The following is a 21,795-nucleotide window of genomic DNA, read 5'->3' on the forward strand; positions in this document are numbered from 1 at the left end:
TCCTGGCCAGTCTGCGGGCTCCATGAGGGCAGGAACTGTGTTTGTCTTGTTCATCTCTGTTTCCCCTACCACCTTACCCAGTGTCAGCTGTATTCAGTAAGTATGTGTAGCGTGAAAGAATGAGGTGCTCAATAAATGCTCCTTGAATTCAATTTCTTTGAATTCCTGATGACCTGGTCACTGGCCCCACCCATGCTACTACTACAGACCAGAGAGGCTCACTCAGAACCTTGGCTCCACGTATGAAGCTGCATCCCCACCTAAAGGAATGTTATCAAGGACTTGGACCAACTGAGCCAGGGGGTTGGGGGGGTGGCGGGCTTCTGATTGCTCAGACAGACCTGCCAGAACATGATCTTTGGTAGAAAGTACCCTGCAAGACCTCCTTGAATAGACCAAACCTCCAAATGGGGCTGTTGACAGCCTTTCCTCTTTGTTCTGTTTCTCTGGTTTCAAATGAGGACAGTGGCCTAGAGGTTGCACAGCATACGTGACTGGAGCCCGGAGTGTTGGGCCTGGGTTCCCTTTGGGCCTTCCCTCCAGCTGGGCCATCCCTCTCGGAAATGCCGGGTGCTATGCATCACCATTATTCAGCCTCTCCAGCCTCAGCTGGCTACCTCCCCGAGCACAGCGGGAGCCCTCAGAGAGGCACCAGCTTGTAGTCAGCTGATCAGGGCTGGAGTTCGCGTTACCATTGTTTTATGAGATACAGTAGGAACTACGGAAGGCCTAGCTACATCTGCGGTAGGGACTGTACATCGTTTGTTTTGAAAAGAGAAATTCTGAAGCCTTTTGTGTTTTGTTTTTTTTTTACTCTTTATTTTCAAAATCTTTTCCTTTTCAACTGAGCTTAGTCTTTTAAAAACAACCAGATGTGTACACACTATCAGGGGATTCATAGTTTCCTTAGCAAAACTATTTGGGAGCCAGCCGAGTCCCACCTCTGATCAGCCACAGCGCTCCGGGAGGAGGGCCACTGGGGGCTCTGATGTAATCTGCTTTGCACGCGGAGGCCAGGTCAGCTTGGCAAAGGGCAGCGCGGCTTGTTCTGCGAACAGTTGTTTCGTGTCCAGCTCGGACCAAGCGGGTGAAGCAAGCCAGAAGTAAAGCTGCCTTTTCCCAAACAGGATGCTCTGAGAGATGGTCTTCCTGCCGGCCTGTGAGCCACTTAGAGAGCAGTTCCTAGATGCAGCCCTGGTACCAGCTCTGGCTTGAAAACTGGCCCACAGCCTGGCTGTCAGCCACCAGAGCTGCTTTCCCTGAGATGAACTGATTGGTATCCATCCCCTCCTGGCCGACTTTCTTATGTGTCAACCAGGCTGCTCATCAGACTCCAGCTAAAGGCAAGCAGGTCACTTACCTCTCTGAGCCTGTTTCCTTATCTGCAAATGAAAATCATGGTAGTACTCACTTTGCACAGTTGTTTCAAACATTAAATGAGATGATCTAGGTAGAGCTCTTAGCACAGTGTCTGTGTCTAGTAGGCATTCAAGCATTTTTTGGCCGGGGTGGGGAAGAATAAAGATTAGCTGAATGGAAGGAGGTTGCTGGGGAATCTGAGGCTCCCTGTGGCCAAACCAGACCCAGTGCTCTGGTCAGTCCTGGAGGACGTGGCTGCTCCTCCATGTGGCCTGCGTCCCTTAGCATTTGTTTATGGAATGGCTGGGACGGAAGGGCTGGGCTGAGTTCCCCAGGGGTTTGTTATGGGCCAGGCCTGTGCCTTGGCCCCAGGGAGTTCATCGTAAAGCCAGAAGTTCTCAACCCTTTTTGAATCATGGGTTTTTGGTTTTTGTTGAGAATCTGATGTATCACCTTTGAACCTGCCCTTAGACAAATAGACACATGCATACATTTGCATTTAAGTGAAGTGACTGGATTTTCTGCTGGCCCTCCAAAGCCCCCGAGTTTTTGCATGAATACTTTAGAGGACAGCAGTCTGAGAAGCTGTGGTTGCATGGAACCCAGCAGACCTGAGTGTGCATCTTAGCTGTGCGACCTGTTACCGGTATGATCTTGGCTTGTCTTTCAGCCTCTGACCTTCCTCATCATATATGAAATAGGAAGAATCATTTCAAGTGGTTCTTGAAGATCAGATGAGAATCATGGATGTAAAAGGTTTAGCTCAGCACCTGACACACAGTAAACTAATAGAATTAGCTTTAAAACAGGTGGTAGCGTCATGGGCGGAGAAGGCAGTGGCACCCCACTCCAGCGCTCTTGCCTGGAAAATCCCACTGACAGAGGAGCCTGGTGGGCTGCAGTCCATAGGGTCGCGAAGAGTCGAACACGACTGAGTAACTTCACTTTGACTTTTCACTTTCATGCATCGGAGAAGGAAATGGCGACCCACTCCAGTATTCTTGCCTGGAGAATCCCAGGGACAGGGGAGCCTGGTGGGCTGCTGTCTATGGGGTCGCACAGAGTCAGACACGACTGAAGTGACTTAGCAGCAGCAGTAGCAGCAGCAGTGTCATGGGAGCTACAAGCTGAAAGGAAGGTTAGCTTTGGGCCCAAGTGCTGGCGGTAGGGTGGGAATTGTGTCCTGAAGATGAAGAATTTGGAAGAGATGGACAGGGAATTGGGAGAACTTGGTTCCAGTCTGGTCTCTGCTGCTAACCTGTTCTGAGGCCTGGACAAGTCCAAGTGTGGGTCATAAGATGCTTACATATTAGCGGGGGCTGGACAGGGCAGAGGGTCTCAACGCTTTGCCCCGGAGGGTAGCTTTCACTCTGCTCAGGATATATACGCATAGCTCCTCATGATGGAAACCCCTGCTGGCTCGTGGAGCAAATCCAGGGAGAAGTTAGACTCCATGTGTTTTCAGGGGACCTCAGGCGATACTTCTGTCTCCACCTGGAGGTCCCGCTTTCCTCTGCGCTGGCCCCCCACAAGCAGCCTCCTCCTTTCTGGTTCTGAGACGGCGTTCGGCAGCTCCCTGTGAGGGCAACTCCTGCAGAAAAGACCTGCCTCTTTTCCGTTCCATGTCCTGCACTTGAGACTCCGGGGTCGATGGCCCTGGTTTGGATCCTCTGCTGTGCACCCTGACCTCATGGCCCCGACAGGAAACACGAGGCTCTGGCTGGCCAAGTCGCAGAAGCAGGCCTTCCGGTGGAGGCGGGTAGGGGTCTGGGTGGCAGGGAGTGAGACTGGAGGACTGGCAGTTCCTCCAGGAAAGTCGGTGCTCGGGCAGGAGGTAGCTGAGAGTGATGGCAGGGCCCCCGCTGACCTTCTTCCCTCTGGCATTCTTCCTGCTCGGAGCTTTCCTGCTGATACCCCATCACTCTTGTAACTGCCCCCTTCCCCCCTGCCCCCAACTCCCGTCATTAGCCTAACCCCTGATTGTTCCCACTCCTTCTTGGCTTTAATCAAGACTCTTTAAAAAAAAAAGTTTATTGAGCACTTAGGCTCAACTCACCTGAGTTAGACACTGTACTGAGCATTTAACCTGCATTTGATTCTGTTTTCACAAAGCCCACTGAGGCTGATATTTTAAACCCATTTTATGAATGAGAATGCTGAGATTCTAGAAAATGAAATAACTTGCTCAAAGTCACATAACTGTTGAGTTTCTCTGTTGAAAAGCCTCCCCCATTTTTATGAACATGACTCCAGTGGATCCCCCTGGTTCTTCCAGACCTCATTTATCACAGAGCTGGGAGGCAGTGTTAGTATTTTCCCTTCCAAAAGCTACCTCCAAACAACTGTTCTTTCCTCATTGTGTAAATCCGCTTTCATCTGAGGCTCATTGCTTCTAGTTACATTCATTTATTTATTTAATAGACATTGACTGAGCACGCCCCAGGCTCTGTCTTTGGTCCAGGGTGGTCAATAGTAAACTAGATTTAGCCCTTGCTCACAGTCTAAACGGGGAGACAGAAGTAATGGAGGGGCTGACAGTCCAGGGGAATCAGCATTAGGATGGGAAAACCAGAGGAGAGGTGTGGGCAGTTGGAAGGGAGGCCAGGAGACTGGATCGGAGTCTGTCCCATTCATCCAGGTGAAGAATAGAGATGTGAAGTGGCCAGACTCAACAGAATATTGAGACCAAATGGTAGCTCTCGGTGATTGATGAGACGTGGAGGGAGATGACAGGGAGGTGCAAGGAGGGCCCCTTTGGTCCTTGGCAGCATCTCTCTTTGAGATAGCGAGCACAGAGGAGGAGCAGCTGTGAGGGAGGAGATGAAAAGGGTTTGGATGTATGAGTTCAGCTGTGCAGCAGGTATCAGATGTTTGCGTCTGGGAGTCAGGGGAAAGATCCAGCATGGAGATGCAGATATTGAATCAGCTGCAAACGAAGCACAGGAGTGGATGAGATCACCCTGGGAGCAAGAGAAGCCCCTGTGAGAGCTGAGAACTAGCAGCCCGGGGACGAGAACATCCCCCAGAAAAGGTGGTGTTTGGAAATCAGGGTCTCAAGGATATGGGGATGCTACAGAATGGGTCAGTTAAAAAGACTGGAAAGAAAGTCTTAGCAGCACGGCGGTGGTGAGCTCAGCAGGAGCTGTTTTGTGGGGATGTGAAATAGAAGCTGGGGTGTAGCAGGCTGAGCCGTAGGAGGTGTGAGGGAATGGAGAGAGCAGATGTAGGCGATGCTCCCATTGAGAAAGATGAGGAGTGGCTGGAGGGGCTGAAGACGTTCAGGGAGGTGGTAATAGTCCTTTTTTCTTTTCAGCGGAAAGAGCCTTGGGGATGTTCTTATTTTGAATGGAAGGAGCCGGTAGACCAGGAAAGATTAAAGATAAGAAGAGAGCAGGTATACATAATGAAGTGAAGTTCCAGCAAAGGTGGGAGAGGCCGGGACCTGGGCACTCTGCGTTATAAAAGGCGAGTCTGCAGAAAGGAAAGATACAGACACAGGTCTGCTTGTAGGTGTGGTGTGAGGAGGTTCGTGGCTCCTCTTTCCTCCATGGAGTTGGAGATGAAGCTGGGACACAGCAGGGAATCTTGAAGGGGGTTGGGGAAAGCTTGTAAAAACCATTCCAGGGAAAAGAGAAAACTGACCCTGGAAATATAAAAGACTCATGAGTAGAGCCAGTGGACCAGATGAAATAGAGATTGTGGCTTTTAAAGTGGCCCCACGGCATGAGGGTGGATGGTTTTATTCTAGTTGCACTTTGCAGCCAAAAGAAAGGGGCACAGGAAGGTAAGTGGTTAGATCCATCCACAGTTAGCAAAGCAGATTCTTTTTGAAGGACCGCAGGGCAAGGGACTGAAGTGACAAATGATAGAGGATCTGTCTGCTTTTAAGGAGGGAAGGGTTGCCAGGGACTCCAGAGTCTGGCAAGAGGGAAGAGTGGGCACAGGGGTGGGGGTGGACTCAAGGAGAAAGTAAGGACTAGAAGGTCTAAAGGTTATGGCCTGAGACCGGAACTTCAGGTCTCTGATGCAGGGCAGTCCTTGGTAATTAGGAGAAGAATGTGACTGGAGTGGTGGGTGCTAATAGCTGCCGAAATGATAACGTGACCTTGAGGCCATGGTCTCAAGGTGATGGTCTCAGGTGATACTGAAGTTGCCCAAAGAATAAGGCAGGATTTGCTGTGGAGAGGAAGGCGTGGTCCAGATGCTCATCTACCTGCTAGCTCTAAAGGTTCACTTCTCCAGACTCTGAAAAAAAGGGGATGTGTATGTATGTAGCCCTTTCAGACTGTCTTTTCACTTAGCCACATGCATTTAAGATCCATTCATGCATTTTTATGGCTTGATGGCTTTTCTTTTCAAGTGAGTCCTATTCAGTGTTTGGATTTACCAGTTTGTCTATCCATTCATCTATCAAAGGACTTCCAGTTTTTGATAATTATGAATAAAAATGCTATAAACATTTGCTTTTTTTTTTTTTTTTTGGTGTATGGACATAAGACTTCAAATAAACTGGGTAAATACCTAGGAGTACAGTTACTGGATCATGTCTGTACCATTTTGCATTCTCACCAGCAATGAAGGAAAGCTCGTGTTGCGTCATATTCTTGCCAGTAATTGGTGTTGTCGTTTTTTAAAAAATTTAAATTAAAAGTTTAAACTAGGATGGCTCAGTTCTAATAACTGTGTGATAATCCCACTTTCCTATGCTTTATCCAACCACTCCTAGACCGTTATGTCTGGACCTCGGCACCCCACGTGAAGACTGGGGTGTCACAGTGATCAGAGGGTCAGAGGGTGAGGGGAAAGAAAGCATGTTATACAAGGATCAGAGGAAGGATCTAGGAATGTGAAGACTTGGAGAGGACGTAATTAAGGTTTTCAAGTAATTGAGGGGTTCTTATGGGGAAACGGACTGAATAGAACTTGTGGGGCCTAATCAGTAAGTGCAGGGAGCAAGGGATAGAAGTGGGTAGGCGGTTGCTTTCTCCTGATACAGGGTGGTTCCCTGCCCATGGAGGCTCAGGCAGAGACCAGACAGTGTTTTATTGCAGCACCAGGAATCCAGTGGTGGGGGCAGGGAGAGGCTGGGACCTCTGCTTTCCCATCTTACTCCAGGTTTCTAAGGAAACCATGAGTGGGCTTATTGAGAAATTTGTAGCAAAAGTCACTTTCTTGTAAGAAAGGATAGCATTTTAAAACCTGGATTTTTCTTTACTTTATGCTTTGATTGTTTTCATTTGTGGTTGATTAGCTAAAGCTCTTTGTGTTCATAACTGTTCTGCTTTATTCACTTCTAATACTGTTGTGAAAATTCCCCGGGGATATCTTAGTCCCCAGTGCCTTAACTCCAGTGCTAGCTCTACCACCAAAACAGTGATCCTGATCGTAATAGCTTATGTGTTTTACAAGCTTACTAGCACCATGACCAAGAGGCATTTATTCCATGTGTGCATGGACTGATTCAGCAGTTGAAAATGAATTAATGTAATCCACTGTTTTAACAGGCTAAAGAAGAAAAAGCATAACATCTTATCAGTCGACCCAAAAAAAGCATTTAACAAAATTCAGCATGCATTCATAATACAAAAAAACTCTCAGCAAATCAGGAATAGAGGGGCAACTTCCTCAATTTGATAAAAGACATCTACAGAAAATCCTGCAGCTGACATCATACTTAACATTAAGACACTCGATGCTTTCCCTTTAAGATTGGACGTGCTCTCTCACCACTTCCACTTAACATTGAACTGGAAGTCCTTGCTAGTGCAGTAAGACAAGGGAATAAAAGGATACTCAGACTGAAAAGGAAGAACTAAAACTGTCTTTATTCAAAGATGACATGATTAGGACTTCCCCGGAGGTCCAGTGGTAAAGAACCCACCTCGCAACGCAGGGTACCCTGGTCAGGGAACTAAAATCCCACATGCTTGGAGCACCTAAGCCCACATGCTGCAGCTGCTGAGCCGTTTTGACGACGATCTGTGCTGCAGCTAAGACCCCACGCAACCAAAATAAGTAAATAAGGATGACATGATCATCTGTGCAGAAAATCCCAAAGGCGTCTATTTTTAAAACTTCTGGAACCATAGTGAGTATACCAAGGATTCAGGGCACAAGATCAATATAAAAGCTTTTCTGTGTACCAGCAATGAGGAATTGGAATTTGAAATTTAAAAATAACACCACCATTTACAGTAGTGTGTGCACACACACGCACAAGGAATACTTAGGCATAACTCTACCAAAGTATGTACAGGTTCTATATGCGAAAAACTGGAAAATCCTAATGAAGTCAAAGTAGACTGAAATAGATATTCTGTCTTCATATATTAGAAGACACATTACTAAGATGTCCGTTTGTTCCAGCTTGATCTGTAGACTCAATTCAACTCCAGTCAAAATCCCCGTAAGCCGGGCTTCCCTGGTGACTCGGTGCTGAAGAATCCGCCTGCCGACACAGGAGACACAGGTTTGATCCGTGACCTGGGAAGATCCCACAGGCCACGGAGCAGCTAAGCCTGTATGCTGCAACTGTTGAGTCCGTGCTCTGAAGCCCAGGAGCCACTACTGAGCCTGCACGCCTTAGAGATGGTGCTCTGCAATGAGAGAGGCCCCCACAGAAAGAGAGTAGCCCCTGCTCTCCACAGCTAGAGAAAAGCCTGAGCGGCACCAAAGACCCAGCACAGCCAGCAGTGGATAAATAAGTAAACTTATCTTTTAAAAATCCCAGCAAGCTATTTCATGTGCTGTGTGCCATGCTCAGCTGCTCAGTCGTGCCCAACTCTTGTGGCCCCACGGACTGTAGCCCGCCAGGCTTCTCTGTCCACAGCATTCTCCAGGCAAGAATCCTGGAGTGGATTGCCATGCCCTCCTCCAGGGGATCTTCCCAACCCAGGGATTGAACCCCAGTCTCCTGAGACGATTTCATAAATATCAACAAGCTGATTCTAAAGTGTATATGGAAAGGCTAAAGCCTTAGAATAACCAGAAAAAGAGCAAAGTTGGAGGACTCACTCTGCTTGATTTCAGGACTGATTGTAAAGTTATAGTAATTGAGACAGTATGGTACTGGCAAAAGAATAGATACCTAGGTTGATAGAATAGAGAGCCCAGAACTAGACCCAGACAAATATAGGCAACTGACCTTTGACAAATGCATGAGGGCAGTTAATGGAGAAAGGGTAATTTCTTGAACAAACAGTACTGAAATAGTTGGAAGTATTTTTTTGTGTTTGAAAAAATGAACCTGCAAGACTTTAGGCCTTCCATAAACATTAAATAAAAATTGACCATAAACCTAAATGTAAAACATAGAACTATAAAACTTAAACATAGAAGAAAATCTACATGACTGTTGGTGATGAATTATTAGATATAACATCAAAGCACAGTCATAAAAGAAAAGAATTGGCAAGCTGGGCTTTATTAAAATTAAAATCTTATATTTTGCAAAAGACACAGTTAGGAAAATTAAAAGACAAAGCACAGCCTGGGGAAAATATTCCTGAAACACATATATAATAAGACTTGAATCCAAAATATATTCTTAAAACTCAACAATAAGAAAGTAACCCAATTAAAAAATGGGTCAAAGATCTGAATAAATACTTCACCAAAGAAGATATACCAAAGGCAAATAAGCATATGAAAAGATGCTCAGCATTATTTGCCATTGGGAAAATGGCAAACACTACAACCTTTTAGAATGCCTAAAATACAAAAAGAAAAAAATCCTCCAAACCAAAACAAAACAAACTCACCAAACCTGACAATACCAATTCTTGGCGGCAAGTGTTTGGAGCAATATAAACTCGCATTTGCTGCTGGTGGGAATGAAAAAATGGTGCAGTCCAGCAATTGCATTTTTCAATATTTATCCAGTTTATTTGGAATCTTAAGTCTACCTATACACATACATGCAGATATACACAGTTGTTTATAGCAGCTTTATTTGTAAAGGTCATATACTGAAAAAACGAACCTGTAAGACTTTAGGCCTTCCATAAACATTAAATAAAAATTGACTAAATAAAAAGTGACTGAGATGTCCCTCAGTAGGTTAAAGGATAGACAGATTGGTAAATTCATACAATGGAATAAATAGTATTCATTCCAAAAAAAAAGGAAAGAATATACTCTCAAGCCATAGAAAGACATGGAAGAATCTTAAATACATATTACAAGCTGAAAGAAGCCAGTCTGGGGAATGCCCTGGAGGTCTAGTGGTTAGGACTTTGTGCTTTTACTGCCAAGGGCACAGGAACTAACATCTTGCAAGTAGCCCAATGTGGCCAAAAGAAGAAAGAAAAATAGTCTGAGAAGGTAACATACATGTGATTATCTACCCCATTTTTTAAAAAAAAGTTCGGGAAAATGTTGAAAAAAATTCTGCAAAAGGTAAAACTGTAGAGATGGTAAGCAGATCAGTGTTTGCCAGAGGCATGAGCAGAGGAGAGGGTTGAGTAAGTGAAGAACAGGGAAGCTTTTTAGGGTGGTGACACTGCTCTGTATGATGCTGTATGCTGGACGCATGCCGCTGTGCGTCTGTGGAGACCCATAGAGCTTGACGGCACTAAGAGTAAACCTTAGTGTACGCAGATATTAGAAAATTCATTGTGGAGATTGCGGGGTCCTAGGATGGAGTGGAGAACATGGCGCATGAGCCTAACCGGGTTATAAATGTATGAAACAACCACGCTGAGAAGGGTGAGGGGAAAGGTGCGCGCCTGAGATACTCTGGAATTGAAGGGAGCCTGAGAGACTAAAGGTGAAAGGACCTGTATGTGGTCTTACACTCTAGTGAAGGTGTTTCCCAAGTGGGGATGGGCAACCATTCTGAAACCATTATGCATGGACCCTGGAACTGAACAGTTAAGAAGCTGGGTGGCAGATGGCAGGAACCAGGTTTCTCCCACCTGCTGGAGTGGGAAGTTACAGGCAAACAGGAGGAGAAGGCTAGAATGATCCATGTGGTGATGGATTAGAGGTGGAGACATTAGTGTGTTCTCATTTAGTTCAGTATAGATACAGATGGTTAGATACAGAAATGTTTATAGGTATGTGTATATACAAGAGTTAGTGCGTGCACAGGCACACACACACACACACACACACACACACACACACACACCTCCTTGCTCTGCCATCTGAGAGGACCTAGAAATAGTGATATCTCAGTAGCTCAAGCATATATGCTCCCAGATCTTGGTTTCTAATTCCATTATCTAATAAAAGGAGCCAAGGCTCCTTGGAGAAATGGCTGGTTTCAGACTGGGGCAAGAAATGTACGGGATGAACCTGTAGCATTTTTTAAAGTTAATTAGTTAGTTAATTCATTTTTGGCTGTGTTGGGTCTTTGTGGCTGCGCTCTGGCTTTCTTTAGTTGCCGTGAGTGGGGACTATTTTCCAGTTGTGGTGCACAGGCTTTGTTGCCCGACAGCACATGGGATCTTCCCAGACCAGGAATCAAACCCATGTCCCCTGCATTGGCAGGCAGATTCCTCACCACTGCACCACCAGGGAAGTCCCGTTATATCTTGTAGTTGCCGAGAGTAAAAAAGTGCTCAAACAAACCAACCAACCAGTGCTGAGGGCATGGCGAAGCCAGCTGTCAGTAGCTGAAGCTGAAATGACTTTGAGTATGAAATAAATAACATAGTATCATAACCCAAAAGTATAAAATAAATATTCATGAGTCCCTTTAAACAAATGATGGAATAAATAAATGGAGGTGACTAGACAAACCTCCTATGCAGAAGAATTCCAAATAATCCTTGTAGATAAACTGTCTCCTTCCTTCCATAACAACTTCCTTCCAAAGTGTAAGGTGACGGTGTTATTTATGCAACCTACTCCCTATTGATGGGCCTGTTCCTTTGCTTTATAAACAGTACTTCGGCGAACCGGCATGCACATATCCCTTTACATTTCTATATTTTTGTAAGATAAATATTCTAGGGAGAATATAACTTTAACGGCTTGAGAGACGTGTTCAAGTTGTTCTTCAAAATGGCCCTTTAAGTTTTATAACCTCCCTCCCAAACAATGTATAAGAGCACCAGTTTCTCCACACTCTTGGCACACTGTATGACTCACAAAGGGGTAATGCATTCACTTTGATATAAGAGACTTTTTACTAACCAAGAGTTAGAGGACAAGTGTCCCAATAGAAAGGTGGCTGAAGGACCAGAGCATGTAGTTCACAGGCGGAGAGTACAAATGGCTGATAAATGTTTGCAACAAAAAGCTGAGAAAAAAAGTGCAAGAAAAAAAAGTTAACTGAGGAGTCATGAAAGAAATGCAGAATTCGGGCAGTAAGATGTTAGTTTGTCCACTATGTTAGTAAAGAAAAAAAAGAACCATAATAACTGGTATTGGCTTGTGTAAGGGAATACAACTCTGCTCCAACTTTGATGGATCAACAAAATAAACCTTGTGGAGGCCAATACATACTTCTGGAAAAATGTACACATATTTTAATTCACCCCACCTTGAAAGAATTTATCCTCAGATCTTCATTAAAAATGTATAAAGATATATGTATAATTATATATGTGTGTGTGTGTGTATCTATCACAGCAAAAGAATTCGAAATAAGCTACCCAGCAGCACGAGGTTCCTTAGTGATGAGACATCCCTGAGATGAATCACTTGGCAGCTACTAAAATAAAAATGTCAATATTTTTTTTCTTCATTTATTTTGCATTTTTAAAAATTTCATGTATTTATTTATCTTTGGCTGTGCTGGGTCTTCATTGCTGCACCCAGGCTCTCTCAGGTTGCAGGGAGCAGGCTTCTCACTGTGGTGGCCTCTCTTACTGTGGAGCACAGGCCGTAGGGCATGCTGTCTTGGCAGTTGTGGTGCCCGGGCTTAGTTGCCCATGGCATGTGGTATCTTCCCAGACCAGGGATTGAACCTGTGTCCTCTGCACTGGCAGGTGAATTCTTAACCACTGGACCACCAGGGAAGTCCTTGGTATTCTTATTTGCTTATAAAAATCCTTGTGATAGTATGATTAATATATACCAGTTTAATTGAAAAAGAGAAACAGGTTCTATGACTAGAAGGACATATGTTCTAAGACTAGACAAACATATGTTCTGAGACGTGACATACACGTGTTCCAAGAAGGACACATATCACAGTGTTTATAACAGGGGGTCTGTGCGTGAGAACAATCTTGCGAATGACTTCTGTCTTTTGTGCTTATCTCTGTTCCTTTGTTTTCTGCATTAAGCTTCTCTTAAATTGTAGTTAGAAAACAGAATTATAACAGTTTAAAACTATGCTGATTCTCCCTTTGAAATGCCCTTCTCTTTTGCCTCTTCCCTCCATCTCCTGCAGCATGGCCCTAGCTCAAACCTGCCATCTCTCACTTAGACCCTCGTATCAGTTTACTGATGGGTGTCCCTGCCCCCACAAAAGGGTCTCAGCTGTCATCCCTGTGCCCAGAAGCCTCTGGAACTCTCCCCATGCAGCACAGCGTCCCCTTGTTGCTCCTGACCCTGGCAGTCTGGCCCTCGCTTCCCTTCTAGCTTCAGCTTCCCTCCTACCCCCACCCCATGGGGCACCTTCAACACCAGTCCTGTCGGCCCACTCAGCTCTCCCTGGTCTCCTTACATGCCGAAGGTCTGCCCATCTCTCAAGGTGACCTCCTGTAGGAAGCCGCCCTCTGTCATTGCCTTCCCCACGCTCCAGTTCACTTGGTCTGAACTTCTTGATGGCCACAGCCACCAGCTACCTTTTAACACAGTGACTTCTGGAGGATCCTGCCTCCTCCGGTCTCCTCTGTGTCAGGCAAGGGCAGACAGGTCTGGGACTCACAGTCCCTGTGCCTGGAGCACATAGTAAGGGCTTTGTAAAAGTCTGCTGAACTGAACTGATCCACAGCTGCCCCTGCACACCATGTGCTGCAGATCAGAGCCAGCTCTGCCATATTCTGTAATTAAATACGTGTGATTTTTTGGCACATAAGCATCTATTAAATTGTACATATAAACTATCACACTTGAGATTTATGTGGCATAAAAGTATGCATGTATTAAAATATAAGGTTTATGGGCATATCATTTAGTATCAAGAAAATCTTTCTTCCGTAACCGGCTAGTAAACATTTGAGTCTGAACTTAATTTTAGGCAGTTCCTTGGAAAAAATGATTCTATGGAAACCCAGGCATGTCCTGGAGGCAACCACAGATAATTACGCAGAGAAAACTTTTCTATAATATTCCTGCTTAATATAAGAAACCAAATTTTGATTCTTGGTTAATCCTTTCTTGTTTTCTCACTGAGAAGTTAACAGTATTTCAGTAAAGAGAAGGCATGTGGTCACAGCAGTAAACATGCTTTGTTAACTCTGGAGTATTCTTAACTATTTGATTCTTTGTACAGTGTACAAGTTTTAGATGCCTAGCGTTCCTTTTCGTTCCACGCATCCCCCGCACTCTGTCCATCTCTCCTTTCTTTGTGGTGCTGTCGTTGCTCTCTTGGGCATCCGAGTTTCACAAAAAAACTGTTCTTATAGTTGTGAAACGTAAACAGGAAAACAAACCACTGCCCAGTGTTTCTTGGCATGAGAGGCCTCCTGTTTCATTGAGTCAACTAGACACTGGTGGATGACTTTCTTTTTCCCACCAGAGGATTCAGGGGCTCGGGTATGGTCAAGTGTGAATGCTATTCTGAAGCAAAAGTACCAGTATATCCTTTTGGCATATGCTGTCTGCAGGGAAATGTGTCCTTTAAACTGCACTGCTTTACGGAACTTTGAGAGACGCTTTTGTATCACATAAATAATTGGGCAAATCTCTCCTGGAAAATTAAATTGGTTACAATTGTTCGTGTACAGCTGAGTCCTTCTTGCCTTGGGTCTGGCTGGGGATGTGGATCTCATGGATAGTACTCCCAGCATGCATATCCCTTTGTCTGCCATTTGTCCATCCATCCATCCAACCATCCATCCATCCAACCATCCATCCATCCACCCATCCATTGTCTCCTCCTGAGCAGGAATCTTGTCTGTTTCATCTCAAAATTCCCTGCACCCCCTTTGGGGAGACCCATGTGTCATGGAGGCCCAGGAGGTCCCCTGGACGAGGATGGACATACTTTCTGCTCTCAGCATCGCTGTGTGTGTTGGAGATCTGGTGCTGACAACAGGGACCCCCCTACTGCAGGGTTGGGTGTCAGAGAAACCCTGAACCTCCTCAGCCCTAGGGTGTGTTCTCCCCACCTCCTGGAAGTCCCATAGAAGTGGTAGGCAGGGCAACTTGGGTGGCCTGGCATTTAACAACGTTTTGGTGTGTGTGTGTGTCTGTGTTTGACTCTCCAGGTCAGTTTTTGGGTTGTACGAGAAATTCTAACAGCACAGACGTTAAAAATAAGGGCAGAAATCCTGAGCCATTTTGTGAAAATAGCCAAGGTAAGCTGTTTTATTATTACTTCTTTCCTTCCTGTCCTGTCTTTCTTGTTTCAGAAATGTGTTTCCTTGGTACTTCAGGAGCTAGTTTGCTCTGGACCTGCGGGGCAGGGTTCAAACCAGCGGCAGTGACCTGACTTCCCCAGGCAGAGACAGCTGCAGGACCAGCCTGACCCCCTGCGTGGCTTCCCAGCCCCTGTGTGCGCACAGGCAGGTGCCCTCTGCCCTGTGATTTTGGCAGCCAACTGCCCTTTATAAGCTGGCCTTTCACAGACTCTCCCCGGGACCCCGAGGGCTACCCCTGGGATCTGTTCCTCCTCCTATTCAGATCCAGGCAGTGCTGGTGGCTCTCAGCATCAGTGGTTGTGATACCATCACATCCTGCACAACTTGTCCCCAGTCAGCAGAACTCACCGCACCCCATCCTGCACTCAAGACCTGGCCTGATGACTCCTCTGCCCCACTCCTACCTCCCAACCCTGTTCGGATGGGATCAGTCCTGGCCAGTGTCTGGGCACCAGGCTCACATCTCCACCCCACCTTTCCCCTCCTCTTCCTTCATCTCTGCCAGCCCAGGATGCAATCCCATGGGCCTTCCTGGACCACTCTCATTGCTTAACATGGTCTGCCAGCTCCTCCCAGTCCACCATCCCTGACCACAGGGCTTGCCTGCCTCAGCAGAGCATCGTTCTGTGTGGCTTACTGCCTGCTTGCTGTGTGTGCCCGTTGTCTTCCCAGGCAGGTCCTAGGCCAGCTCACCTATAGTGCAGCCCCCTCTCTGGCCAGGCCCCATAGCGGCTGCTGTACAGAAATAATTGCATTTGACACTCACATTATTATCATCCCATTTCCAGAGAAGGAAGGGGAGGCTTAGAGAGGTGGGTGTCCATGCCCAGGCCCTACAGTGAGTCAGTCGGAGCATGTCTCTGGTCCCTCACAGCAAGGTTAAGTGCATCCGGCTGTAAGTATGCAGGGGCATGGACACTTTTATGTCCTGAAGTACCTGGAACTGTTCTGGCCTTAGTGGAACTTGTTGCTGCCGATGAGTTCTTGGTGGGCCACGAGAGAAAGTGGGACGGAGTTCCAGCCCACCTGGTGCTTTCAGTTTGGAAGTTTACAGTCCCCACCTGAGGGGCCTGCAACGATTCCTCCTTAAGCTCTGCCATTTCCCGATGGCGGACCATCATGCTGATGCTGTGTGCCCCGGGTGTGTCTTGTGTGAGCCCCTCCTTTCTCTGGGCCTCGGTTTTCCATCTATAAAATGAAAGGAGTGGATTAGATAATCTCCCAGAGGACCTTCAGCTCTAAAAGGAATCCTGTGACAAGCACAGCAATTCAGATACAAAGGATGAAATTCCGCTCCCTCAGAGGATCTATTATTACCTGCAGGAAGCAGTTAGGGAGTGTTACAGATGCGTGAAATGCAGCAGTCACTAGTGTGGCAAGGGAGAGATCCCCGGGTAGGAACAGCTGTGAGGACTAGGCATAGTCCTCCTCACGTATTTGCTCATTTACTAGGTCCTGCTCTGTGCTGCTAGGCCCGAGGGCTGTGATGGTAGATCCCACTTCACCCCTGCTCTCAGGGAACACACGGTCCCGGGTGAGAGAGGGGCAGATGGGAGCGGAATCTAGTCCAGGGTGCTGAGGAGATGCACAGGCTGCTGTGGGAACGCACAGGTGGCGGGTTTCTACCTCCTAGACTTGGGAGCATGGTCAGGAAAGACATACTAGAGGGAGCGGCACCTACTTGGAAGCACCCGCGACAGTGATAAGGAAGGGGTAGGGCTGGGGCCAAGTCTTCCTGACGGAGAACGGGCAGCCCACACTGCGCTGCGTGCTGTTCCTGATGCCAGGTTCTGGTCAAGCAGGTTACGTGCATGGCCCATGCAGCAGAGGCTCCTCGTTTTAAGTCTGAAGACATGGAGGCTCAGAAGGCTTAGGTAACTTGCCAGAGGACACACCCGTAGTGGGAACCGGAGTTGGCACCAGACCTCTCGGTCCCATGGAGCCAGCCGGCTACACAGCCTTCGCTGACTCCCAAGAGTGAGAAGGGGAACCCGCGTCCTGATAGCAGGTTTTTCCCCAGCGTAAAACTGAGAGCAGAGGAATTACATTTTTCTGCACTTAACCTCACTCTCGTGGTGAGGAACTTGTCTGAGATGGAACTAAATCCAAATGTTCTCACTCACTTGGGGTCTGATTCAGGGGAGCATGGTCCAGTGTCTGGGAAGCCGGAGCTCCATGTTCCCAGCAGATTAATAACATCTTTCCTCAGCCTCCCTTGTGCTGGGTATGAAGGTGATCACAGAAGACCCACATTGACCCAGTTTACAGAAGCCTGCTGGGACAGTTGAGATTCATCTAAAAACGGAGCAGAAAGGACACTATCAAACCTCATCCCGGGCCACGTTTCTGTCCAGCAGCCAGACTAGTCAGCTTATGCAATTTGGCACATGTTTCAGATGCACACTCACCTTTTAACAATTCGAAAGAAAAAGAGCATATGGTTTCTATGAACTTCCTAGAACTATATTTTCTACATGAGATATTTTTAAGTGTAATTGAATTTCATAAATATGACAGCATTTGGTAACACTTCAGCATGTTTTTGTTCTGTTGTTTATAGCACAAAATAATCAATTCCATATCTTTTTTCCCCCCCAGAAACTTCTAGAACTCAACAACCTTCATTCTCTCATGTCTGTGGTGTCAGCATTGCAGAGCGCGCCCATCTTCAGGCTGACGAAAACCTGGGCTGTAAGTTAATCTCCCTAAGACTGCTCCTTCCGTCTGGGGTGTCATTTCTTGGGTGAGGTTCTCCGTTCCTGAGGCCCAGAAGCCTTTCTCAGTCTGCCGTTTTCCACCAACACAGAATGACTGTGGGTTAATTGTGTCCCCTGGCCACACTCTCCCCTTCAGTGACCTCGACCCCGTTTTGGGACAGGGAAGCTGTGAGGATGCTGGTGTGGCTGGGGTCAGAAGGGCCCCTGGAGAGGCCCCTCCTGGACCCGACAGCATCACGTATGACGGTGGGGTCAGTGGCGTGATGTTTGCTCTCCCCGGCCCCAAACTGCGCTGGGGAAGTCCTCCGGGCTGATGGTTTGCAGTTGCCCCAGGGCTGCTGACCATACATCTCAAGAGTTTCTCTGGAGAAACCTGTGACCTTCATGTAGGGAAAAATGATTTTTTTTTTTTTTTCCTGAAGGCCATGGATAATTTCAGCTCAGAGGTGGAGTCTGATCGTTATATAATTGAGTCTGTAGGAAAGTTTTTCTGCTGTAAAAATACTTTAAAAATATCTCAGGCCTCTTTATCCTCCCGAGCTTGGCACTGTGCCTGACGGGGGGAAGCCATGGCTCTCCACTTCTCATTAGTATTCACTTCCTGGCCCACCTGGTCCGGGGTCTCACCTCCTAGTCTGGGGTCTCACCTCCTGGTCCAGGGCCTCACCTCCTGGTCCGGGGTCTCTCACGGCCACACAGCCCCAGCCTTTCAAGACCTATTTATGTCCCACAGAACTGAAGGAAAGTGTATGGAACCATCAGCTGCGCCTCTGCAGCTCATTTCCGAACTTCTCTCTGCCAGCCTGCGGGGCTGGGCTCTGTTTCAGACTTGGCTGGTTCAGGGGCCTGTAAAATACTTAGGGATTATGTTGTAGGTGATCAGAAGCGAGCCTTGTTTCTTTAAATTGCAATTTTCCATAGATGAAGCCACAGCAAAGTGGAGCAAGAGGTGTTAGCCCGGAATCGGAAAACCAGGTCTGTGTTCAGGCACCATCTGTGCAGAGTGATTCTATGGGACTCGTCTCCTCGGGTCTACTCAGAGAGCTTGGCCTGAATCTGTGGTGTTCCATCAGTGCTTCGGGGAGCCCAGGGGCTCCTTGGAGCTGCCTCAAGGCCAGCAGGGCCTGGGGCAGAGGCGGGAGGGCGTCCAGCAGGCCGCCTGGGCACGATTCCTGCCAGAGCGACTCGGCTGTATCAGTTTTACATCCTGGGCTTCTGGGTGAACTTGAGTTGAGCAATGGCTTTGGAGGTCAGAAGCAAGTTTGGAAGCCACTGGTCTCTGTGGTTGCTGCCAGCCCTGTGATTTCCCCAAGTGCATCTGAACCCTGAGACTTTTTTCAAAAGTTGCTTGGAGATTCTTTCTCAAATGAATTTTCCATCATTTAGATGCTGCTATTGTTTCTTGGACTGCTGGGAGCTATGTGTGGGCCCAGAAGAAGGAATGATGATTCTCACGGTGCACAGAGCTTACTGTCAGTAACACAGGGACTCTCGGTGACCCCTGTAAGTGGCACAGTCAGTGAGAGCTGCAGGGGGTCAGCACACAAGGCAACAGGGTGGCTCAGGGTCCGGCACAGAGATGCCACCCAGTCATGAATGAGCAGGGCCCATCCATGGAGCTTTGGCCAGCGTTCTCCCCAGGGTGCCATGCCCTGCCCTGGACGGTGGCAGCGTCAGGCCAGAGCAGCACCCAGGACCGCTCCCTGTGGCTCGACAGAGCCCTGTGCTACGGTGGCCAGTCATCATGGCTGTGTATGAAAACAAATCTCCCACTGCTCCCCAGGGAGCCGGGAATGAAATATCCACCCAGGACCCATTTGAAAACCTGAGCTTCCTCACCTAACTCCCTTCCAGGCCACAGGGGTCTTCCTTACAGATCTGCCCAGTGCTGCCCTAAAAGCTTTCCCTGTATTAACTCATTTCCTCTTGACAGCTCCCCGTTGAGGCCACCGCTGTTGTCAGTGTTCTCAATTACAGATGAGGAGACGGAGGCTCAGGGCAGTGGGAGGACATGCAGGGTTCCCTGGCCCGGAGGCAGAGCAGAAACCAAACTCAATAGTCTGTTCCAGAGTCTCCATGCTTCCCCACCACACCCCACAGAGCTCAGCAGGAAAGACAGCACCCACGGCCTCTTGGCGCTCAGAACAAGAGAGGGGTCCTGTTTTCTTGTCCCCTTTGTCCACAGTGCTCCGATAGGAACCTGGAAGATGAGATAAGCAGACTCTCAGTGCTGCCCCAGGCCGTGGAGTCTCTGTTCTGGCTGCGGCTGCTACTGGCTGGGCCGCTGGCCTCTGGGGTTCATCCTTCTTTTGCCATTCATTTCTGGTAATGAGATTAGCTCAGGAAATGTTGCCAGGAAAGAGCTGTTTTCCTTCTCCCTGCTTGTCCCTTGATCTGGGGAAGGGAAGTCGGAGGGCCCCAGGGAGGAGACACACGCCAGTGAGGCAGGGAGCTGCAGCCAGGCCTTGAAGGCCGCCTTTTGGTCACTTACTCCCTGGTTAGGCCATGGCTTCTGCTGCCCACCCCCCGCCCACACCGCAGTCGCCTGGAATTGGCCCTGACTTTGACCTCTCAGTGGGCATCTAGCTGGTGGGAGCTAGAGACAGGCCAGGAAGCTGAGTTTGTGTGTCACCAGAGGGCAGGGGCCCAGGGCAACAACAGCTGTTATTTTTCTGAGGAATCTCCCCGTGGCTTCCTAAGGACTGAGGACCAAGACTGTTTTCTTGGTTACGGAGGGCTGCTTACCAGGGTAAAAGAAGGGGAGATGCAGCTTCCTAGGAGATAAATATAGCAGCCGCCAGCAGTTGTGCTGGGGAGAGAGGAGCTGATACACTTGGTGGGGATCACAGCACGACATCTCCAAGGCCTCGTGTGGGGAGCTGTTTGCTTTGGGCAAACCCGCCATTCAGCCTTTGTTTCAGACCATTCTTTCCCCTTTCGCCCACCTGTCTTGTTAGTCCAAGGACAGTGGTTGGTGCAGGGCATTTGGGAAATGGGCCAAACAGGCCATCTTTCTCCTTTATCCATATCCACCTCCAGCCCAGTGGAGTTGGCGATGCCACAGTATTCGTGGCGCTCTCTCCACCTATCAGGATGGAGAACATGGGGCGTCTGTTCTGCAGCTCTGCCCACAGGCTGGCCTCCCTCTTTGACTGCCTTCCTTCTTGATGAAGTTGGATATTTGCTCTGTATTCCTACTGCCCAGCTGAGTTTACAGTGGGTCATTTGACTTCTATGCATTTGTTGTGTTCGATTGCATCCTTTTGCTACTTCTTTTCCTGCTAATGAGATTAGCCATTGAAATGCTGCCCCGAAACTGCTGTTTCGCTTCCCTGCACCTGTCCCTTGATACGGGACTGGTGAGAACTCATGGGCCCACAGGGCAGGGGGAGCAGGCACACCAGCTGTAGGAGCCCCAAGGTCAGCGCTTTAATAGGCTTCATTGTGCAGAGACGGAAGCTGAGGCTTCCTGTGACCTGCCTAAGATCACAGAGCTGGTGAGTGCCAGAGCCAACACAGCTTAGCTCTGCCTCGCTGGACTCATCCACATTCTTATCCATTTGCTGGATGACCTGTCTGTGATAGAACTTGATGTTGGAATCAGGCCAGGCATAGGGCAAGGAACAGCAGGCACCCACGCTGCCTGGGAAGTGGAGCTGGAGACGTGAGATTGGAACAGGGGCCCCTGGGGACAGGGAGTGACCAGCTCCCTGAGTGCTGTCCCTGGGTTGCCCTGAAACCCTGGCTATCTGGGAAACCTGGATGAAGGGGGGTCACAGGTGTAAGAAGAGGCCTGCCACTTCATTTCCCCACAGACAGCCTTCAGTGAGGGCCAGCTGGTCATTACTAGTTGGGCAGGGCAGCCCGTCGGCCTGGCTGCTGAGTACAAGTGGCTTGGTGATCTGTGACAAGACGGAGGCTGACCTTGCTCGCAGGCCCACACATAGTAGGCCCTTCATAAATGTTGGTCGGTTGTGCCAACAGGGAGGGAGTCACCTTCTGCTGGCCTGGGAAAGTGCAGACAGGGTTTGATTTATCCCAGTGCCAGGCCCACTTTGGAATATCAGGAGCCTCAAAGCCACGAGACCTAAGTAAGAAGTCCTATCAGCCAGCTCTGATTCCTGAGCACACATACCATATGGCTCTTATTCATTTCTGCAAATCAGGTATTTATCAAACTCCCCTTGCCCCCTCCATGCCAGGCCCTTAGGCTATGGTCAAAGCCCCTGTTTCATGGG

General features: G+C 48.1%; 1 protein-coding gene across 3 annotated transcripts in view; it reads left to right on the forward strand.

Moving 5' to 3' along the window:
* The window catches only part of RALGPS1 (Ral GEF with PH domain and SH3 binding motif 1), a 300,327-nt gene that overhangs the window by 101,284 nt on the left and 177,248 nt on the right, over nucleotides 1–21,795 (forward strand). For all 3 annotated transcript variants that reach the window (XM_052647831.1, XM_052647832.1, XM_052647833.1), the window contains exons 7-8: nucleotides 14,688–14,777; nucleotides 17,439–17,531. In XM_052647831.1, coding sequence (XP_052503791.1) covers nucleotides 14,688–14,777; nucleotides 17,439–17,531 — 183 coding nt within the window. The remainder of the gene's footprint in view (nucleotides 1–14,687; nucleotides 14,778–17,438; nucleotides 17,532–21,795) is intronic.

Source organism: Budorcas taxicolor, chromosome 11 (assembly GCF_023091745.1).
Source record: "Budorcas taxicolor isolate Tak-1 chromosome 11, Takin1.1, whole genome shotgun sequence".
NCBI lineage: Eukaryota > Metazoa > Chordata > Mammalia > Artiodactyla > Bovidae > Budorcas > Budorcas taxicolor.